Source organism: Nycticebus coucang, chromosome 24 (assembly GCF_027406575.1).
Source record: "Nycticebus coucang isolate mNycCou1 chromosome 24, mNycCou1.pri, whole genome shotgun sequence".
In the NCBI taxonomy this organism is placed as follows: Eukaryota; Metazoa; Chordata; class Mammalia; order Primates; family Lorisidae; genus Nycticebus; species Nycticebus coucang.
The window spans coordinates 30,018,489-30,036,444 of NC_069803.1; the positions used below are offsets into that span (position 1 = coordinate 30,018,489).

Below are 17,956 nucleotides of genomic sequence, written 5' to 3' on the forward strand. Positions count from 1 at the left end.
TACTTATTGGGTTTGGAAAGAAGTAAAATTGCTGGGTCAAAGCATATGCACATTTAAATGTTTGTGATAAAACTGCCAAACTGTCCTGTAATAAATGATGCAGCGATTACTCTTACTAGTGGTGAATATCCACTCCTCTGCACCATATCATCAAACATTAAAAAAAAACTATTGATAGTACAATCAGGAGTGTTACCCTTTACACAGGAGAGTCTTATGGGCAGAGATAGATGTGGTGGCTGAGGGCAAGGGAATTATTCTGAGATCCTCAAAGGAGTTTTTACTTAGGGTTCTTCCAAGCCACCTTCCTGACACTAACTCAGTATGTGGTAGAGGTTCAATAAATGATTAGTAAGTGAATAAATGGAGCAAATATAAATAATCTGCCGAAATTAGATTTTACTCTGTTCTATCTCCAGCTGCCTCCTCACTGGTAATGTGGTAATTTATTTATTTTTTTTGAGACACAGTGTCAGTCTATCACTTGGGTAGGGTGCTGTACTGTCATAGCTCACAGCAACCTCAAATGATCCTCTTGCTTCAGCCTCCTGAGTAGCTGGGACTACAGGCACCTATCACAGTACCTAGCTAGTTTTTCTATTTTTAGTAGAGAAGGGGTCTCATTCTTGCTCAAGCTGATCTGGAACTCATGAGCTCAGGGAATCCACCTGCCTTGGCCTCCAAGAACACTAGGATGACAGGCCTGAGCCACCATGCCCGGCCATGACAGTAATTTGAAAATAAAGAAGCACCTACTTGCTTTCTTTGACAGTGCTAAGTTAACAACCCCTTTTTCCCGTAGGTCTGCATCTCATTTATCTCCACCACTGACCTTAGCACAACCCTGATAAAGAACAACCCTCAGTGAATGTTGATTTGGATGAAATCCATTTTAATCATTCATTTCACTTCATCTCTCTTAATGTCAGCTTTTTTTTTTTTTGTAGAGACAGAGTTTCACTTTATTGCCCTCGGTAGAGTGCCGTGGCGTCACATGGCTCAAAGCAGCCTCTAACTGTTGGGCTTACGCGATTCTCTTGCCTCAGCCTCCCGAGCAGCTGGGACTTCAGGCGCGCGCCACAACGCCCAGCTATTTTTTTTTGTTGCAGTTTGGCCGGGGCCGGGTTTGAACCTGCCACCCTTGGCATATGGGGCCGGCGCCCTACTCACTGAGCCACAGGCGCCGCCAATGTCAGCTTTTTCTATAAAAAGACTAGAGAAAAATACCTAATGGTTGGTTGTGTTGCTTAAGGAATGAATGAGAAAGTGAACATACGTTAGGTATTTTGAAAAGTCTAGAGCAGTGGTCCCCAAACCTGGGTGTATGTGAGAATCATCTGGGAAGTTTTCATTCTGAAAATACACATTTCTTGGCTCTCTTGACTGAATCAGAATCTGTGTGTGTAGAAAGCTTGGAATCTATTTTTAACAAACTCATCAAACAATTCCTACGCAGAAGGCATGCAAAATTAGGAAACTGCCTCTGCCCCATCAAGGAAACAAGTCAACAAAGAAAGTAATTTTTAAAAAGCAAGTAATTTAGCTATAAGATTTAATCTGCTTTTCTTTGGGGACCTATGAAAGCTAATTTTTCATTTTTATTTTAAAATGTAGCTTTATACAGCTATCTCCTTGTATTAGCCCCTGACATACATAGTTGCTCATGAGGCCAGAGACACTGACCTCTGCTGCAAGACCAGAGTGGAGCAGATCCCAGAAGAAGCTCATCCCCGCAGAGCTGCTCTCTGAGGTGATGAATATGTTCTTGGAATTAGATAGCGTGATGAATGCACAACCTTGGCACTGTATTAAAAACCAATGAACTGCACATTTTAAAAGGAGGAATTGTTTTGGTATATGAATTATACCTCGGTTTTTAAAGATCTATTATGCACTAGTTCTCTAGGCTAACATCTCTGGGGTATTTCAGGATACAGTACAGTAAAACTGAAAATACTACGCATGTGCATATAACTGCATTAAGGCATGAAATTCTACCTGAAGGGCCATCATCTTCCTGTTAATTCCAAGAAGCTCTATTAATACACCTAACCTCCACCTCACCCTCCCTCACAAAAGCATGAGAGGAATAAAGCATGAGATCACCGGGAATTACTATCTCCTGAGCAGTGATTCACAGCCAGAGATGATTTTGCTCCCGAGAAGACAATTTTGGCTGTAACGACTAAGTGGGTGCTACTGACATCTACTAGACAGAGGTAAGGAATGCCACTACTCAACACAACACGCAAGCACCGCCCACAGCAAGTTAACCTGCCCAAAATGTCAAATGATGGTAAGATTTAAAATCTCTGCTGTACAGTACTGGTTCTCAAAATGTGGTCTCCAGGCCACCTGGCAACTTAGAAATGCAAAATTTCAGGCCCGAGCTAAAAACTCCAAGCATGGGGCCTAGCAATCAGTGTTTTAGCAAACCCTCTAGGTGATGCTGACCAATATTTAGCGCAGGGAAGACGCCAAGAATCGGCAAATTCAGTAAAGTCTCAAGGTTACAAAATTAATGTACACAAATCAGTAGCATTTCTACATACTAGTAACAGTCAAACTAAGACTCAAATCATGAACTAAATGCCATTTACAGTAGCTACAAAAGAAATGAAATATCTAGGAATATACTTAACCAGGGAGGTGAAAGTTCTCTTCAAGGAGAACTAACTACAAAACATTGATGAAAGAAATCACAAATGGCATAGCAAATGGAAAAACATCGCATGCTCACGGACTGGAAAAGTTTACGCTTCAAAATGTCCATAACACCCAAAGCGATTTACAGATTCAACGCAATTCCCATCCAAATACCAATATCATTTTTTGCAGATCTAGAAAAAACAATACCAAACTTCATATGGAACCAAAAAAGAGCCAAAGCAATCCTAAGCAAAAAGAACAAATCTGAAGACATCACATTACCTGACTTCAAATTATATTCAATACTACAAGGCTATGCTAACCAAAACAGCAGGCTACTGGTGTAAAGTTAGAGACTCAAAGGAACAGAACAGAATGGAGAACCCAGAAATAAAGCCATAAAGCCAACAACCAACTGATTTTTGACAAAACAGACAAAAACATACAGTGGGGGAAAGACGCCTTATTCAATAAATGGTGATGGAAAAATTGGACAGCCACACGCAGAAGAATGAAACTAGATCCCTATCCCTCACAATACACAAAAATTAACTCAAAATGAATAAAGACTTAAATGGAAGACCTGAAATCATAAAAATTCTACAAGAAAATGTAGGAAAGACTCTTCTGGATATGGGCCTAGACAAAGAATTGATAACTAGGACCCCAAAAGCAAATATAACAACATAGATAAATAAATGAGACTTAATTAAACTATGAAGTTTTTTCACAGTAAAGGAAATAATCAACAGACTAACCTATAAAATGGGAGAAAATAGTCACACACTATTCACACATCTGACAAAAGGCTAATATATAGAATTGTCAAAGAACACAAAACAGCAAGAAAATTATTGTGTTCAACTATGTTAATCAGTTCGGTGAAAATACTTCAGATCGTATGTGGAACCAGCACATTGTACTTCATGACTGCATTATTGTACTCAGCTATGATTTAATTAAAAAAAAAAAAAAAAGGCAAGGAAAAAAGCCCTCTCAAAAAGTGGGCAAAAGGCATGAACAGATTTTTTTTTTTTTAAGATACACAAATGACCAGCAAACCTATGAAAAAATACTCAACATCACTCATCATCCGGGAAATGCAAATTAAAACCACAACCAGATACCACCTTACCCTTGTCAGAATGGCATTAACAAGTCAAAAAGCAGCTCAGGGCCTACGGCTCAGCAGCTAGGGCCTGTGGCCACATACACTGGGGCTGGTGGGTTCGAAAAGGCCCAGGCCTGCCAAACAACAAAGAAAACTACAACAACAACAACAAAAATAGCTGGGCTTTGTGGCAGGCGCCTGTAGTCCCAGCTACTTGGGAGGCTGAGGCAAGAGAATCGCTTAAGCCCAAGAGTTTGAGGTTGCTGTGAGCTGTGACACCACAGCACTCTACCCAGGGAAACATACTGAGACTCTGTCTCAAAAAAAAAGGCAAAAACAATAGATGTTGACATGGATATGGTAAAAGGGAACATATACACACTGCTGGTGGACTGTAAACTAGTACAATCTCTAGGGAAAACAGCATGCAGATTCCTTAAAGAACTAAGTAACAGTAGACCTATCATTTAATTCAGCCATTCCATTTCTGGGTATTTACTCAAATGAAGTCTTCATTTTACAAAAAGGACACCTGCACCCTAATATTTATTGTAGCACAATTCACAACTGAAAAAATATGGAATCAACCTCAGTGCCCATCAACTGCTCAGTAGATAAAGAAAATGTGATCCATATAAACCATGGAGCACGGCTCAGCCATAAAAAGGAATGAAATATTGTGTCTTTGCAGCAAATTGAATGTAACTGGAGACCATTATCCTAAGTGAAGTTATCTCAGGAATGGAAAAACACACACCACATATTCTCACTTAGAAGTGACAGCTAAGCTAGGGGTATATATGGCCATAAAGGGGTGCAATGGACATTGGAAACTAAGAAGTGGGGAGGGTGGAAGAGGGGTGAAGGATAAAAATCTACCTATCAGGTACAATGTATGCTATTCTAGTGATGGGTACACTGAAAGCCCTAACTTCAGAATTACACAATTCGCCAGGTGCAGTGGCTCACACCTGTAATCTCAGCACTTTGGGAGGCTGAGGCAGGTGGATTGCCTGAGCTCAAGAGTTCAAGACCAGCCTGAGCAAGAGCCGGACCCCATCTCTAAAAAAAAAAAAAGCCAAATGTTGTAGTCCCAGCTATGTGGGAGGCTGAGGCTACGGCACTCTACTAAGGGTGACAAAGTGAAATTCTGTCTCAAAAAAAAAAAAAAAAATTACACAATTCATTCAAGTAAACATTGTACACCCTTAATCTACTGAAATAGTAAAAAAAAAAAAAATTAAATACTAAAGCATGAGAACAACTGCGTAGTTAGTGAACCATGTTAAATACGAATGCAACTGAAAAGTGAATTACTTGCCCAAAGTTAGTATGAAACAAAATCAGGATTTAAATCCAGGTGGTCAATGTCAGAACCTGTACTCTTTTTTTTTTGCAGTTTTGGCCGGGGCCGGGCTTGAACCTGCCACTCTCGGTATATGGGGTTGGCACCCTACTCCTTGAGCCACAGGCACTGCCTGAACCTGTACTCCTAACTACCATGCTGATCCTCTATTAAAAAAAAAAGTGCTTTCACTTTTGTATATCAGTGATTTCTTTATTCTTCCATTAGGGGACAAAATTAGCGAGAGGAGAGAGAATGAAATGGGGGAGACACCACCAAAATAATTACACTCTTCCTAATTTTATACACCAGTAGCATCGTATAGGCTGTCATAAAGCAAGTAACGTGTTAACAAGGATGTGTTGATGTTGCCAGGTTTCCCAGAAGTGCACTAATAACACAGTGATGATTCTTTCTCCACTTAGCTTGTCATTACCTGGTAAAATTCTAGGTTCTTTCTTGTTTTTCAGTCTCTAAAACCTGGGAAAGTACATTCTTTTCATTGAGATTAAAGTACAATTCAAGAAATTAGGCTTGACAGGTGTAACAGGCAGGGCAGACCTTGACTCAGAGGGTGGGGAGAGGCAGCTCAGTGGAAATTTTCAAGCACATCCTCCTGCTGAACGTGCTCACTGCATACACTCTGACTGGGATTTAAGCTTCAAATGTTTTCTACTGATGGAATGATACATTGTCTTTCCCTAAGTATTCCTCTTTCAAAAGAAAATTCGGAAAATATGATTCTAGGGCTAGCAGGCTCAATGGCAATGAGAGGTTCCACAGAACTGAGTTCTGCATAGGTGACTAAAAGCTATCTGTGTAGTACTGGAGCTTTTATTATTTTAGCCATTTCTAGTGGAAGAATTTCTCAAGTGAATTACATACATCTATCTCAGACTAAATCCTATGTAGTGAAAATAAACTTTTACTTGATACTAACGACCATAATATTCAGTAGTTGAACATGGAGGCTCTAGAAGTAAGTTAAGATTCTTAGCCCAGAGACTAAATCACCCAGACTGAACTTCCAGCTCTTGGGTCTCCTCTGCTGTTGACAGCTGCCTGTATTTTGCTGAGTGTTCTAGTCACCTTCCAAAAACCCACATAACCAAACCGCCTAGAACAGTGGTTCTCAACCTTCCTAATGCCGCGACCCTTTAATACAGTTCCTCATGTTGTGGTGACCTCCAACCATAAAATTATATTCATTGCTAGTAACGAAAATAATTTTATGTTTGGGGGTCACCACAACATGAGGAACTGTATTAAAGGGTCGCAGCATTAGGAAGGTTGAGAACCAATGGCCCAGAAGTTTATATAAAATAAGAGAAAATTATTCTACATGAGAGGCTTTTCTTTGGAATTTGTGTAATTGTCACTTATGGTATATGTGGTTTTGGAAGTTTTTGGAAGTGTTCATCATTAATCTGGCTTCCAGATAAGAAGGGTGCTACCAGACTAAATGTACATGTTCAGCCACCTCAAACAATGTTCATATAAACATTTATTCTGCTTTTTTATGAAGACAGCTAAAAGAGAACAAATCTAGCATTAATCTTATTTTGAAACATTTTGACGTACATTTTAAAATGTTTCCAAATCTTAGAATGGTTCATCTTTGTTTGGTCACTGCCCTCCACGTTTTGTCATTGACAGTCTCTAATCTTCTCCAGAAATTGTCCCTAAGGTTTCCAATGACATTTCAAAAAGCCTGTTCTACAATACCACACTTCTCAACCTCTCTCTACAACTGATACCATGGAGTATACATTTTCTTGACATCTTATCAGATTCTATGTAGATTTTCTCATATTGTCTGCTGCTGGTGGCCCTTCAAACACCCCTCTGTGATTTTTCCACTATATTTTCATCAGCAATTCTCACTCAAACAACCGCACTGACTACCATCTTTTGGCAGATGCCCTTCAAATACAGATTGGTGCCAGATTTAGGATTTTTTTACTTTATGATGGTAAGAAATAGAAGCACGCTCAGTAGAAGCCGTACTTTAAGTCCCCACACAAATACTATGCTCTTCACTTTCAGTAGTCAATAAATTTCATGATATACTCAACACTTTTTACTGTAAAACAGGCTTTGTGTTTGATGATGTTCCCCAGATGCAGGCTAACATTAGTGTTCCAAGCATGTTTAAGAGTAAACTGAGGTACAATATTCAGTAGATTAGATGTGTTAAATGCATTTTTTTTTTTTACCTCAGGATGTTTTCAATTTACAATGGGGTTTATCTAGCTGTAACCACATCGTAAGTGGAGGAGCAGCTATACACTTCTTTATTTCCATGACTTTTTTTTTGAATTTTAAACAATGTAGCCCCACTTCAGATTAAATTAGCTTCTTCATCTTTGCCTGGTTTTCTTTTCCCCTAGCATTGAGGAAGACAACACTTGTTACAGACTCAAAAACTCAATCTGAGGTCTTAGTCTTCTTTTTACAACTTCTGCCAAATCTATTTCTTCCACAACATCAAAGAATGTCGTAGTTCCTTCCTTGATCTCTCCCCTGCCTTGACAAACTGCAGCCACATTACCCAATTTATCAGTTTTCCTTTTTTTTTTTTTTTTGTAGAGACAGAGTCTCACTTTATGGCCCTCGGTAGAGTGTCATGTCCTCACACAGCTCACAGCAACCTCCAACTCCTGGGCTTAAGCGATTCTCTTGCCTCAGCCTCCGAGTAGCTGGGACTACAGGCGCCGGCCACAATGCCCTGCTATTTTTTGGTTGCAGTTTGGCGGGGGCCGGGTTTGAACCCGCCACCCTCGGTATATGTGCATATTGCTAACGACCTCAGATCCTTAAAATGGTCTAATATAAAACTTACTGAATATATCAAGCTCTAACTTCATATACATTCTATGTTTCAGAAGACATAATTTGATTCGTAACGTGACCTAGGCTGAATTATAAAATCCTCAGACTTTTTTTTTTTTTTACATTTGTTACAACCAACCTAAGGCAATGCCTCTTAGCAAAGTGTCCCCTATAGAACAGTGAACTCTAAACATCCAGGGATCTAAGCTTTAAGCCAACGCACCAGCAAACAGAATTTCTTTGACACGTGTGTAAGCCTCGGTTTGCTGTCCCGTTCTAGAAGAGGATGCGGAAGACATGACTGTTGACATTAGAACCGAACAGGCATTCACTTCAAAGTGTAAGAATGTTAATAAGCGTTTTAGAATCCCACAACGTTGGGATTTGGACATTTGGATCCTCTCAAATGTCTTTGCGTCCCATTTCTGATTCCCAAATATCTTCCAGATTTAAATGTTTACCCTTGATGCCTTTTGTAATTCTCTTACTTTCCAATCGCCAAAATGCATCTCGCATTTTAAATACTCGGTCCCTGGTGCCTTTTCGTATTTTTCCTACGCCCCTTAAAAGCACTTTTCCTTTCCAGCCGGCAGGGCTCATCCCCCCAGGGGCTGCGCACCATCCCCATTGAGCCTGACAACAAAGGCGAGGGGCGCCGCAGCCTGGTCCCGGGTCCCTCCGCCGGCGTCGCCCAGCGCGGGGACAGCCGGGGCTTCAGCGTCCCTGAAAGCCGAGCTGAGGACTCGCGCCTCCCCGCTCCCAACAGCCCTGACTGCAGTGTCGCCTGCACCCCGTCATTAGCCTCCACTGGGCGGGTTTCCACTCCGAGAACAGCCAACGCCTCGGGCCCGGCAAGTTTCTCTCCTCCCCGCGACCCCGGCCCGGCCGCGGGTGCAGACGCGGCCCGCACCGGCGAACCCGGCGACCCCGCCCCAGGCCCCGGATGTGACGGCACCGTGGCCCTCGGCGCTCGCCCCCCGGGACAGCGTGGGGAAGCATCCCGGGAGGCGGCCTGGGGGAGGGGGTCCTCCCGGCGCCCCTCCGGCCACCACCTACCCAAGTGAGAAGGCTCTCGCACAGCTCCACCCGTTCCACAGACTCCACGTTGAACATCTTCCCCCGCTCGGCTTGGCAGCGCCTCCCCACCCCACAGAAACCGCTGCCGTTCGGCCTGGGGTCGCTCCGGAGGACCCGGGCGGCTGACTCGGCCTCCGGCCCGCCTGCTCTGGGCCCGGGTTGCCGACTGTCGCCCTGGCTCGGGCAGCGGCTCCCGCAGCGTCACCCCCGGCGCCCCTCCTGCTCTTACTCGGGGCCGCGCACCCGTCGCGCGCGACGCGGCCCCGCCCGCCGCCCCGCGGCCCCGCCCACAGGCCCCTCCCGAGCGCGCCCGGCCTCTGCGTGTCGCGGCGCGCGCGCCCCCGCGCTGGCGGCGGCGGGTCCTCCTCGGCGGTCCGCACGCGCCTCACGGAAGCTCGGCAGTGCGCGTGCGCCTGCGTCCGCACTCCAAATTAAAAAAGAGACAGCTAGTGGTTGTCCGGGAGGGGTGGCGGGAGCAGTCCCCGGAAACAGTCTCTGTCCTCTGTCACCGGGAATTGGCGAGGTAGCTCCTCCGCGGGCCGAGGTACGCGTCCCCTCCCCCGGCCGCGGCCTGGGTGCCGAGCGCGCGCCCGCCACGCCCACCGCTCGGGCCACGTCTGGCGCGGACGCGGGGCCCGGTGCGGCGGGACTGCCGGGGGCCGCCGGGCTGCCGGGCTCTCAGGGGCGGGAGCCGCCGCCTCCGACCCCCAGGGGCTCCGCCTTCCTCCGGGAAGCCGGGTCCGAGCCTCAGAAGCGCCCGGCTTCCGTCCGGAGTCGCCTGGAGACGGTGGCAGGGCCGACGTGGAGGGCGTCGCGGTGGTTCTAGGTGGGCTTGGCCGGCGGCGAGGGGAGCTTGCCGGTCCTTCTCGGATCGCTGGAGCCTCGACTCCGTGAAAACTTTGCTTAGAGAGAGGGTGTGCGCCAGTTCTCTAGTCCGTGAGGACCCCGGCAGCCCTGGGGCCTGCTTCCCTTAGAGGTTGGACTTGGCTTTCCCTAATGGGGACGTGGACCGTTCTCGCCTCGCCTTCTTAGAGGCACTAATCTCTGCAGGGCTACCGATCGATTTTTAACCCATCTAGCATATGCGGAAAAGTGCGTACGACATACATGTTTAAAGGATAATGAATAAAACACTCAGATAAAAACAAAAAGAGCATTGCCAGCACCCCAGCATTCCCCCCGCCCACCCTGTTCATTTCCAAGGGTAATTCTTTCCCCAGCTTGACTTTGGTGATGATGATTTCATTGCTTTTCCTCATAGGTTCACCCCCAACGCATGCAATATTGTTTTCCTTCGCCTGTTGTTGAACTTTTATGGGTAGGATCAGTGTGTTTTGTGGCTTTCAATTTAATTTGTGTGCTGTATATCTCTGGGTAATTTTCACTGCTGTCTAGTATTCCATGGGGTGAATATAACAGTGTATCCATTCTACCGTCAATGGACGTTTTGTTCCAGCCGTAGGGCTACTCAGAACCATCCTGTGAGCTTTCTTGTACCTGGGCCTTAGTACAAATGTGCTGGAGTTTCTAAGACACACACTTTGGAGAGAATTGTTGATTCACAGGGTATGCATCACTATCAAATAATGTTAAACTTACCGGAGTAGTGCAAAGTCAGCTTCCTAGGACACATCTTCCTTTTGGTTGCAGTTCCCGGGAACCCATTTGCCCCCTTTTCCCATGAAGAGTAGGTTTTCTCATTGAGCACTCAGAACTTCGAAGACAGTTTTTAATGATGAATTTTTAGTTTTTTTGTTTTTTTTTTTGGCCGGGGCTGGGTTTGAACCCGCCACCTCCGGCATATGGGACCGGCGCCCTGCTCCTTGAGCCACAGGCGCCGCCGAATTTTTAGTTTTTAATGATGCCTTACAGAGTTCATGTCTGATGGGTTATCATTTTGTGAATGTGAACAAATCTTACTTGAAGTCTTTTCACTAGTTTTTCTTCCAAATGTTCTTCCCTACATCAAGGGCAGGGAAACCTTTAGAAATTATAAATTAATATCTCTCCTGCCTCGGTTGCTCTGTTGGTGCCGCTGGGTGTTGGTCAAACCAGAGTTCCTACATTCCATACTAGGTGGTTTCTGTTGAATCCCTGTCACTTTAAGTGACCTACACCTGTTAGGCAAGTGAAGGAAGTCAGTAAGTATGTGTTACATTGACTTGAGCCACACTCACATGCAGCTTGTCTTTGGAAGTGGAGAAAAGGTGCCCTTGATGGACTGTCCATGCAGTGTTCTTGGAGTTTCATTTTATTTCACAGCCATCAAATTCCTACACAAGCTTATTTTAAAAAGACACTGAGCATCTCCTTTGTTCCAAGAATTTTCTACTTTTCCTTCCCTGTTTTTTTTTTCTTTCCTGAAGACTATGGAAATGACCAAGAAGAAGTGAGTTGAACTTCTCTTAGCTGTGTCCTTAACTCCAGTTAGTTGGAAGCTGGTTCTCATCTATAGCTGTTTATCAGATTCAAGAGAATGTGGTGGTGTCCCATGTGGCAGTGTTCCCAAATTTATCCTGTCTTCGGGGGAACATGTAGAGCTTCAATTAAAGAGAGTTTGAGATGCAATATAGTGCAGCTATGGGAAGGCATGGCTAGATTTTATCATAGTTCTGCTGATTCCTTGACAGTTATTGATAATAGTAGGCAAAGTGTTATTATAGCTTTCATCTACTGAGAGGCTATGCAATGTGACACCCAATATGTTAAATGTTTTCCTGTAGTTATGTCATTATATTCATATATTCCACAAGGCAGGGCTTTTTATTTTGTTTGCTTTGCTAAAAAAAGTAGCAGTTTGATGATGGTTTCACCTAATTTTATGCCTTTTACCTATGAGAAATCTGAGACTCAGCCTTTATGTAAGTACACAGTTGTCTGACCCCAAAGCTTATGGTTCTTTGCTGTATGGAGGAAATCCCCAGTTAGACTCTGCCAGCTAAGCAACAGCAAAGCCGGTCTTCAGGCTTCTGTCACCCCACATAGTTTCTAAGACCTTAGATGGTTTGTTTTTATAACTCTCAAAACAGTTAAAAACAGTACAGGTTTTCACATTTGACAGGTTCCCATGTTCTTTAGATTTGATAATCTTGTTTCTGGGTTTCATGTAGGCAGCATGAAACATGCTGAAACATGAAACATGTCCTGCAACATGTAAGATCCTGTGCCCTACTCAAGGGAGTAAGATGTGGTTCCTGATTGAAAGGAGTTCTTTTTTTTTTTTTGCTGTTTTGGCATGGCTGGGTTTAAACCCGCCACCTCCAGCATATGGGGCCAGCACCTTACTCCTTTGAGCCACAGGTACCACCCTCAGGAGTTCATTTTTTAATAGTTTATTCTTAGTTTTTATGGATGCATTATAGTTGTACGTGTTTATGGGGTACATGTAATTTTTTTAATTGTTTTGATATTTTGATACAAGCATGCAATGTGTAGTGATCAAATCTGGGTCCCCAAACTGCTACAACAAAACCTTCAAATAACACAAAAAAAATAAATTAATTAATTAATTGAGATGTTATTTTGCATGCTTGGAACTAAGTGCTTAACTTCTATGATTAATAATAATCGTAAGTTTTGAAGGTAAAGCATTTAAGCAAAATATTTATTCTAAAATTAAACTACGCCCAATTTTGGGTGGTCCGTCCATAAATATTTGGCATCTGTATAAACATTTTGAGTGATGTCTTTAAAAAAAGGAGTTCTTGGGGCGGCGCCTGTGGCTCAGTGAGCACAGCGCCAGCCCCATATATCGAGGGTGGCGGGTTCAAACCCAGCCCCAGCCAAACTGCAACAAAAAAATAGCCGGGCGTTGTGGCAGGCGCCTGTAGTCCCAGCTACTTGGGAGGCTGAGGCAGGAGAATCGCCTAAGCCCAGGAGTTGGAGGTTGCTGTGAGCTGTGGCACTCTACTGAGGGCAATAAAGTGAAACTCTGTCTCTACAAAAAAAAAAAAAAAAAGGAGTTCTTGATGGAGCAAGAGAATTTAGCAGTTGGCATGCCCTGTGGCCAGTATGGGCGCCTGTTGTTTGCTCTCTCTCAGTGAGATAATCAGAAGGCATTGAAGGAGACTGAGGGCCCAGGCAGGTGAGAAGTGGTATGTGCATTGAGGCCTGATTTGCATCCCTATGGTTAAAGTAATACATACTTGAAAGAATTCAAGTTGTAGAACTGCGTACTAGGAATGGAGAAGGTCTAGCTCTTCCAGTCCAGCTCCCAACTTATAACCTCGTTAACCTTTGTCTGTACCTTGCCTGATTGTGTTCTTTCCAAAATGGCATCAGAGAGATGTGGTGGTGGAAGGAACTAAGATATCATCAAGTCCAACTTTAACATTCTGCAGAAAATGTGCAGTCCTGATAAAGTGTGGTTACAGTTGCTAACCCAAGTTTATTGAAAGGTCAGCATGTAGTTTAAAGAGAGTTTATTTAAGTATAAAAGTTGAGAACCAGCTACCTGGGAAAGAACAGATTTTAAAGAATGAAAGTCAGTGTTTTAAAGTGTAAAAGTTTGGGCCAGGCGTGGTGGCTCACACCTATAATCCTAGCACTCTGGGAGGCCATGGGGAGTGGATTGCTTGAGCTCACAGGTTCAGGTTCAAGACCAGCCTGAGCAAAAGCAAGACCCTCCCCCCCTTTCTACTAAAAACAGAAAAACTGAGACAAGAGGATCACTTGAGCCCAGTTGGAGGTTGCACAGCACTCCACCCAGGGTAACAGCTTGAAACTCTGTCTCTAAATAAATAAAAAGTGTAGAAGTTTGGGATTAAGTATATAAGATAAAGTTTAGGGAAGCTTAACAGAATTTTAATATTTTGGGCTTATTGTACAGTTATAATCTGATTAGCTGTGGTGGTCTGCTTTGGTGGGGGGAAGTGGACTGTAGAATCTCCATAGTTGGCTCGGCGCCTGTGGCTCAAGTGGTTAAGGTGCCAGCCACATACACCTGAGCTGGCGGGTTCAAATCCAGCCCGAGCCCACCAAACAACAATGACAGCTGCAACCCCAAAATAGCCAGACATTGTGGTGGGTACTTGTAGTCCCAGCTACTTGGGAGGTGGTGGCAGGAGAATTGCTTGAGCCAGGAGTTGGAGGTTGCTGTGAGCTGTGATGCCACAGCACCACAGCACTCCACCCAGGGCAAAGAACCTCCATAGCTCACCACCTCCCTACCCTGACTGCCTCCTTAAATTGACCTATTTTTCATATACCGGACATGCACCATGTGTGCATATCAGTACAGTGGGCCTGGTTCCTTATGTTGATCATTTCCAGATTTTGACCAGTTTGTTATAGTCCCTTGGGTAGTCAACTTACAGAGGCTATATTTAACATTTTACACTGAAGATGTCACTGTTACAGGGTCCCTGTTTGGGGCACCATCTGGTCTGAGTTAGGTACAGGACAATAAAGGGGGCAGTTAATCTATAATAAAGATGAGTGATTAGCAGGGGGAGGTCTAGACTCTGGTCTTTTTTAGTCATTTATGGAGGAAGAGAGTTAAGCTATAATCTAAGAAGCAGAATTGTAAACATGTCACGTGACTCAGATCACAGTAACATCTCTCTCAAGATTTAAAGTGTTTTGGGGTTCTAACAGTTGAACTTTATTTATTTTGACAGCGGACTTGGAATTAAAATCTAGAACTCTTAATGTCCAAATAGCAAGTGTTGGGGCTTCCCTTTAGAGCCTGGGCTATTGGCATAATCAGTAGCACTGTTTAGTTTTAGATAAAAACTTACTGAAAAAAAAAGAAGTTGGAGAATCGAGGTCCAGATTGATTTTGGAATTCATTTTCAAGACTAAGGTATTGGATGGCTCAGTGGCTTATGCCTGTAATCCTAGCACTCTGGGGGGCCGAGGCAGGTAGATTGCTTGAGCTCAGAGGTTGGAGACCAGCCTGAGCCAGAGCAAGACCCCGTCTCTACTAAAAATAGAAAAACCTAGGCAAGAGGATCGCTTGAGCCTGAGTTGGAAGTTGCTGTGAGCTGTGACGCCCCTACACTCTACCCAGGTCAACAGCTTGAGACTCTTGTCTCAAAAAAACAAAAGAAAAAAGGCTGAGGTATGGGTGGCGCCTATGGCTCAGTCAGTAGGGTGCCGGCCCCATATACCGAGGGTGGCGGGTTCAAACCTGGCCCCGGCCAAACTGCAACCAAAAAATAGCCAGGCGTTGTGGTGGGCGCCTGTAGTCCCAGCTACTCGGGAGGCTGAGGCAAGAGAATCGCTTAAGCCCAGGAGTTGGAGGTTGCTGTGAGCTGTGTGAGGCCACGGCACTCTACAGAGGGCCATAAAGCGAGACTCTGTCTCTACAAAAAAAAAAAAAAAAAGGCTGAGGTATTATGTCATCACCTCAAGTGGAAATTTTCTTTTTATTGTTTATCACCTGTAATTTTAAGTCAGAGCAGCCTCTTTCCAAACTGAAATAGCGGCTCATTTCACATTTACAGTTCTGTTTTTACTCCAATTATAAAAAAAACTAAGCCAGAAGTTACACTGTCAAAGCCCCCAACAAGTAGGTCAGACACCACTCGCAGATCTGCATGTGACAGCCCCAGGTGTAGTGGGGGTTTCCGCAGACAGGAGAATGCAGTGGAGTTTTCTGTGCCTCCCAACAACAATAAGAATGTCTGCTATAAAGTGATGCAAATGCGAATAAAATTATGTGGCCCTGCAACACTTAAGGTGTCCTGTAAGTATATCAAAGGGTATAACTGCGTAGAAGTCAAATAAATTTTGAAGTAGAGTTTAGTCACATTATCACCGGTTGCACCTGAAGGACAGGGATACAAATGAAATGCATTTTTTAAAAATACAAAGTAGTAAACTGCCCAAATATAGAATGGGAGAAATAGTCATAATTGTAATATACGGACTGGACGCGGTGGCTCACACCTGTAATCCCAGCACTCTGGAAGGCCGAGGTGGGCCATCGCCTGAGCTCACAGGTTCAAGACCAGCCTGAGCCAAGACCCCATGTATAAGAATAGCTGGGCATTGTGGTGGGCACCTGTAGTCCCAGCTACTTGGGAGGCTGAGGCAAGAGAATCGCTTAAGCCCAGGAGTCTGAGGTTACTGTGAGCTGTGATGCCACAGCACTCTCCTGGGGGCAAGAAAGTGAGACTGTCTCAAAAAAGAAAAATAAATTGTATTTGTTGGTGAACTTCACTTGCAAAGTACTTTTGCCTCTGTTAGTTTGGTTTAACCCTCACAACTCTGAGAATTAATTAGAGCTCAGAATCTTGACACAGGGAACAACATCTTGGTTGTCTTTGAGCAGATGCAAGTAGTTCTTACTGCCCTTGGGACTTCCAGTGGTCATAGGATCTCTAATTTACAAAGACGAAATGTGATAAAATGAAAGTCTGAATCGATTGCCTGGCCCATTCCACGTTACCTGAAGCTCCATTTCAGTTGGCCAGTTTATTTGACTGTTCTTTGGAATGAATATACTGAGACTCAGCTCTTTCCTTGAGTTTCCTGGTGCACACCTTCATAATGGGTATTTGAAACCTGTCATTAGAAAGTTCCTCATGTATCAGGCCATTACTGTGCGTGAAACTGATGAAAACTGCTTTTGATCTATTTGTTTGCTTAGGTTTCGTCCAGAAGAGGCAGTTTTCTTACTAGCTGCCAGTTCAGATTCTTTTCAAAGGTATTAAGACTTTCACATTCAAAATACCTGATTAATGATGACATTGGATACACTTTTTTCAATTCACTAAGTTATGTAAGTGCAGAACTTTATTTTAGTTATTAATATCTCATATTTAATTGAATATTTCCTTTATTTCCCTTTAAGAATACTTTGAACTTTACTGTTGCGACATTTGGACTTGGAAGTGGTTGGGCTGTCTCCCCTCATACCTCTAGAATTGGGTACTACTGTTTTGTTCTAGAGTATGGGAAGGAGAGTTTCATATCCCCCCTTTTCTCTTCATAAGGAAATGCAGCCACAGAGTGATTCTATATTCCAGTCAGTTCAAAGAATTCTGAACCATAAGCTGAGCTTGGTTTCAGGTGAGGCTAATGGATTTTCAAACACAAAAATTTCCATTAATTCAAATAGTCTTGATATAAATATAAATATCCTATACCTAAGTATCTTTTACTTTTCAAATTGCTAACATTGTAAGTATGGAAGTCACTTTTATTTAAATGAATGTCTATAGGTCCTACAAGGGCTTATGTTATAGGAACGTTTACAAAAGAGTAAAATGTGTTTCCCTCTCCATCCATACATGGTAAATTCTGTAAGACGTACACATTCGGTGCAATGAGGGAGAAGAGGGATCTGACCTACTTGGAGAATTTTTTGTTATTCAGGAGTAAGAAACGAGCAGTTGGCAGAGCATCTTTTGGCCGGGGCTGGGTTTGAACCCGCCACCTTCGGCATATGGGGCCGGTGCCCTACTCCTTTGAGCCACAGGTGCCGCCCCAAGAAGAAAAAGTATTTTTTTTTTAATTTTATTTTAGGCCAGGCATGGTGGGTTACCCCTGTAATCCTACCACTCTGGGAGGCTGAAGTGGGGGTATTGTTTGAGCTCAGAGTTAAAACTAGCCTGAGCAAGAGCAAGACCCCATAGCTATAAAAAATAGAAAAAGTATCCAGGTATCCTGGTATGCACCTATAGTAGCTACTTAGAAGGCTGACTTAGGAAAATGCCTTGAGCCCAGGAGTTTGAGGTTGCTCTGAGCCATGATGATACCACTGCACTCTAGTTGGGGTGACACAGCAAGACTCTGTCTCAAAAAAAAATTGTTTTTAAAAATATAATTGAATGATAAATTATAATAATTGTCTTCCTTAAAGGAAATAGAATTTTGTACTCCCCAAACGAATGTGCCTGGTATCTTTTAAAGACCCCAATAATAGGAGACTGCCCACTGGGGTTATGCTTAATGCAGCCTACCTCATATGGGCGCTGCAAAAATTAAATGTCTTA

The 17,956-nt window shown here is 43.6% G+C and overlaps 2 protein-coding genes across 14 annotated transcripts in view; one reads left to right on the plus strand and one right to left on the minus strand.

Annotated features, from left to right (window-relative positions):
- The window catches only part of HOOK3 (hook microtubule tethering protein 3), a 96,924-nt gene extending 87,631 nt beyond the window's left edge, over positions 1 to 9,293 (minus strand). The window contains exon 1 of the mRNA XM_053578789.1: positions 8,994 to 9,293. Within this exon, the coding sequence (XP_053434764.1) occupies positions 8,994 to 9,050 (57 nt within the window). The 5' untranslated portion in view covers positions 9,051 to 9,293. The remainder of the gene's footprint in view (positions 1 to 8,993) is intronic.
- An 86-nt stretch (positions 9,294 to 9,379) lies between these two features.
- RNF170 (ring finger protein 170) overlaps positions 9,380 to 17,956 on the plus strand; it is a 29,252-nt gene continuing 20,675 nt past the window's right edge. For 2 of the 13 annotated variants that reach the window (XM_053578801.1, XM_053578803.1), the window contains exon 1: positions 9,615 to 9,840. The gene's annotated coding sequence lies outside the window, so the exon portion shown is untranslated. Of the gene's footprint in view, positions 9,559 to 9,614; positions 9,841 to 9,873; positions 9,991 to 16,608; positions 16,741 to 16,849; positions 17,031 to 17,956 lie in introns of those variants that run through there. The other 11 variants (XM_053578790.1, XM_053578792.1, XM_053578795.1 and 8 more) reach the window with 11 other exon arrangements.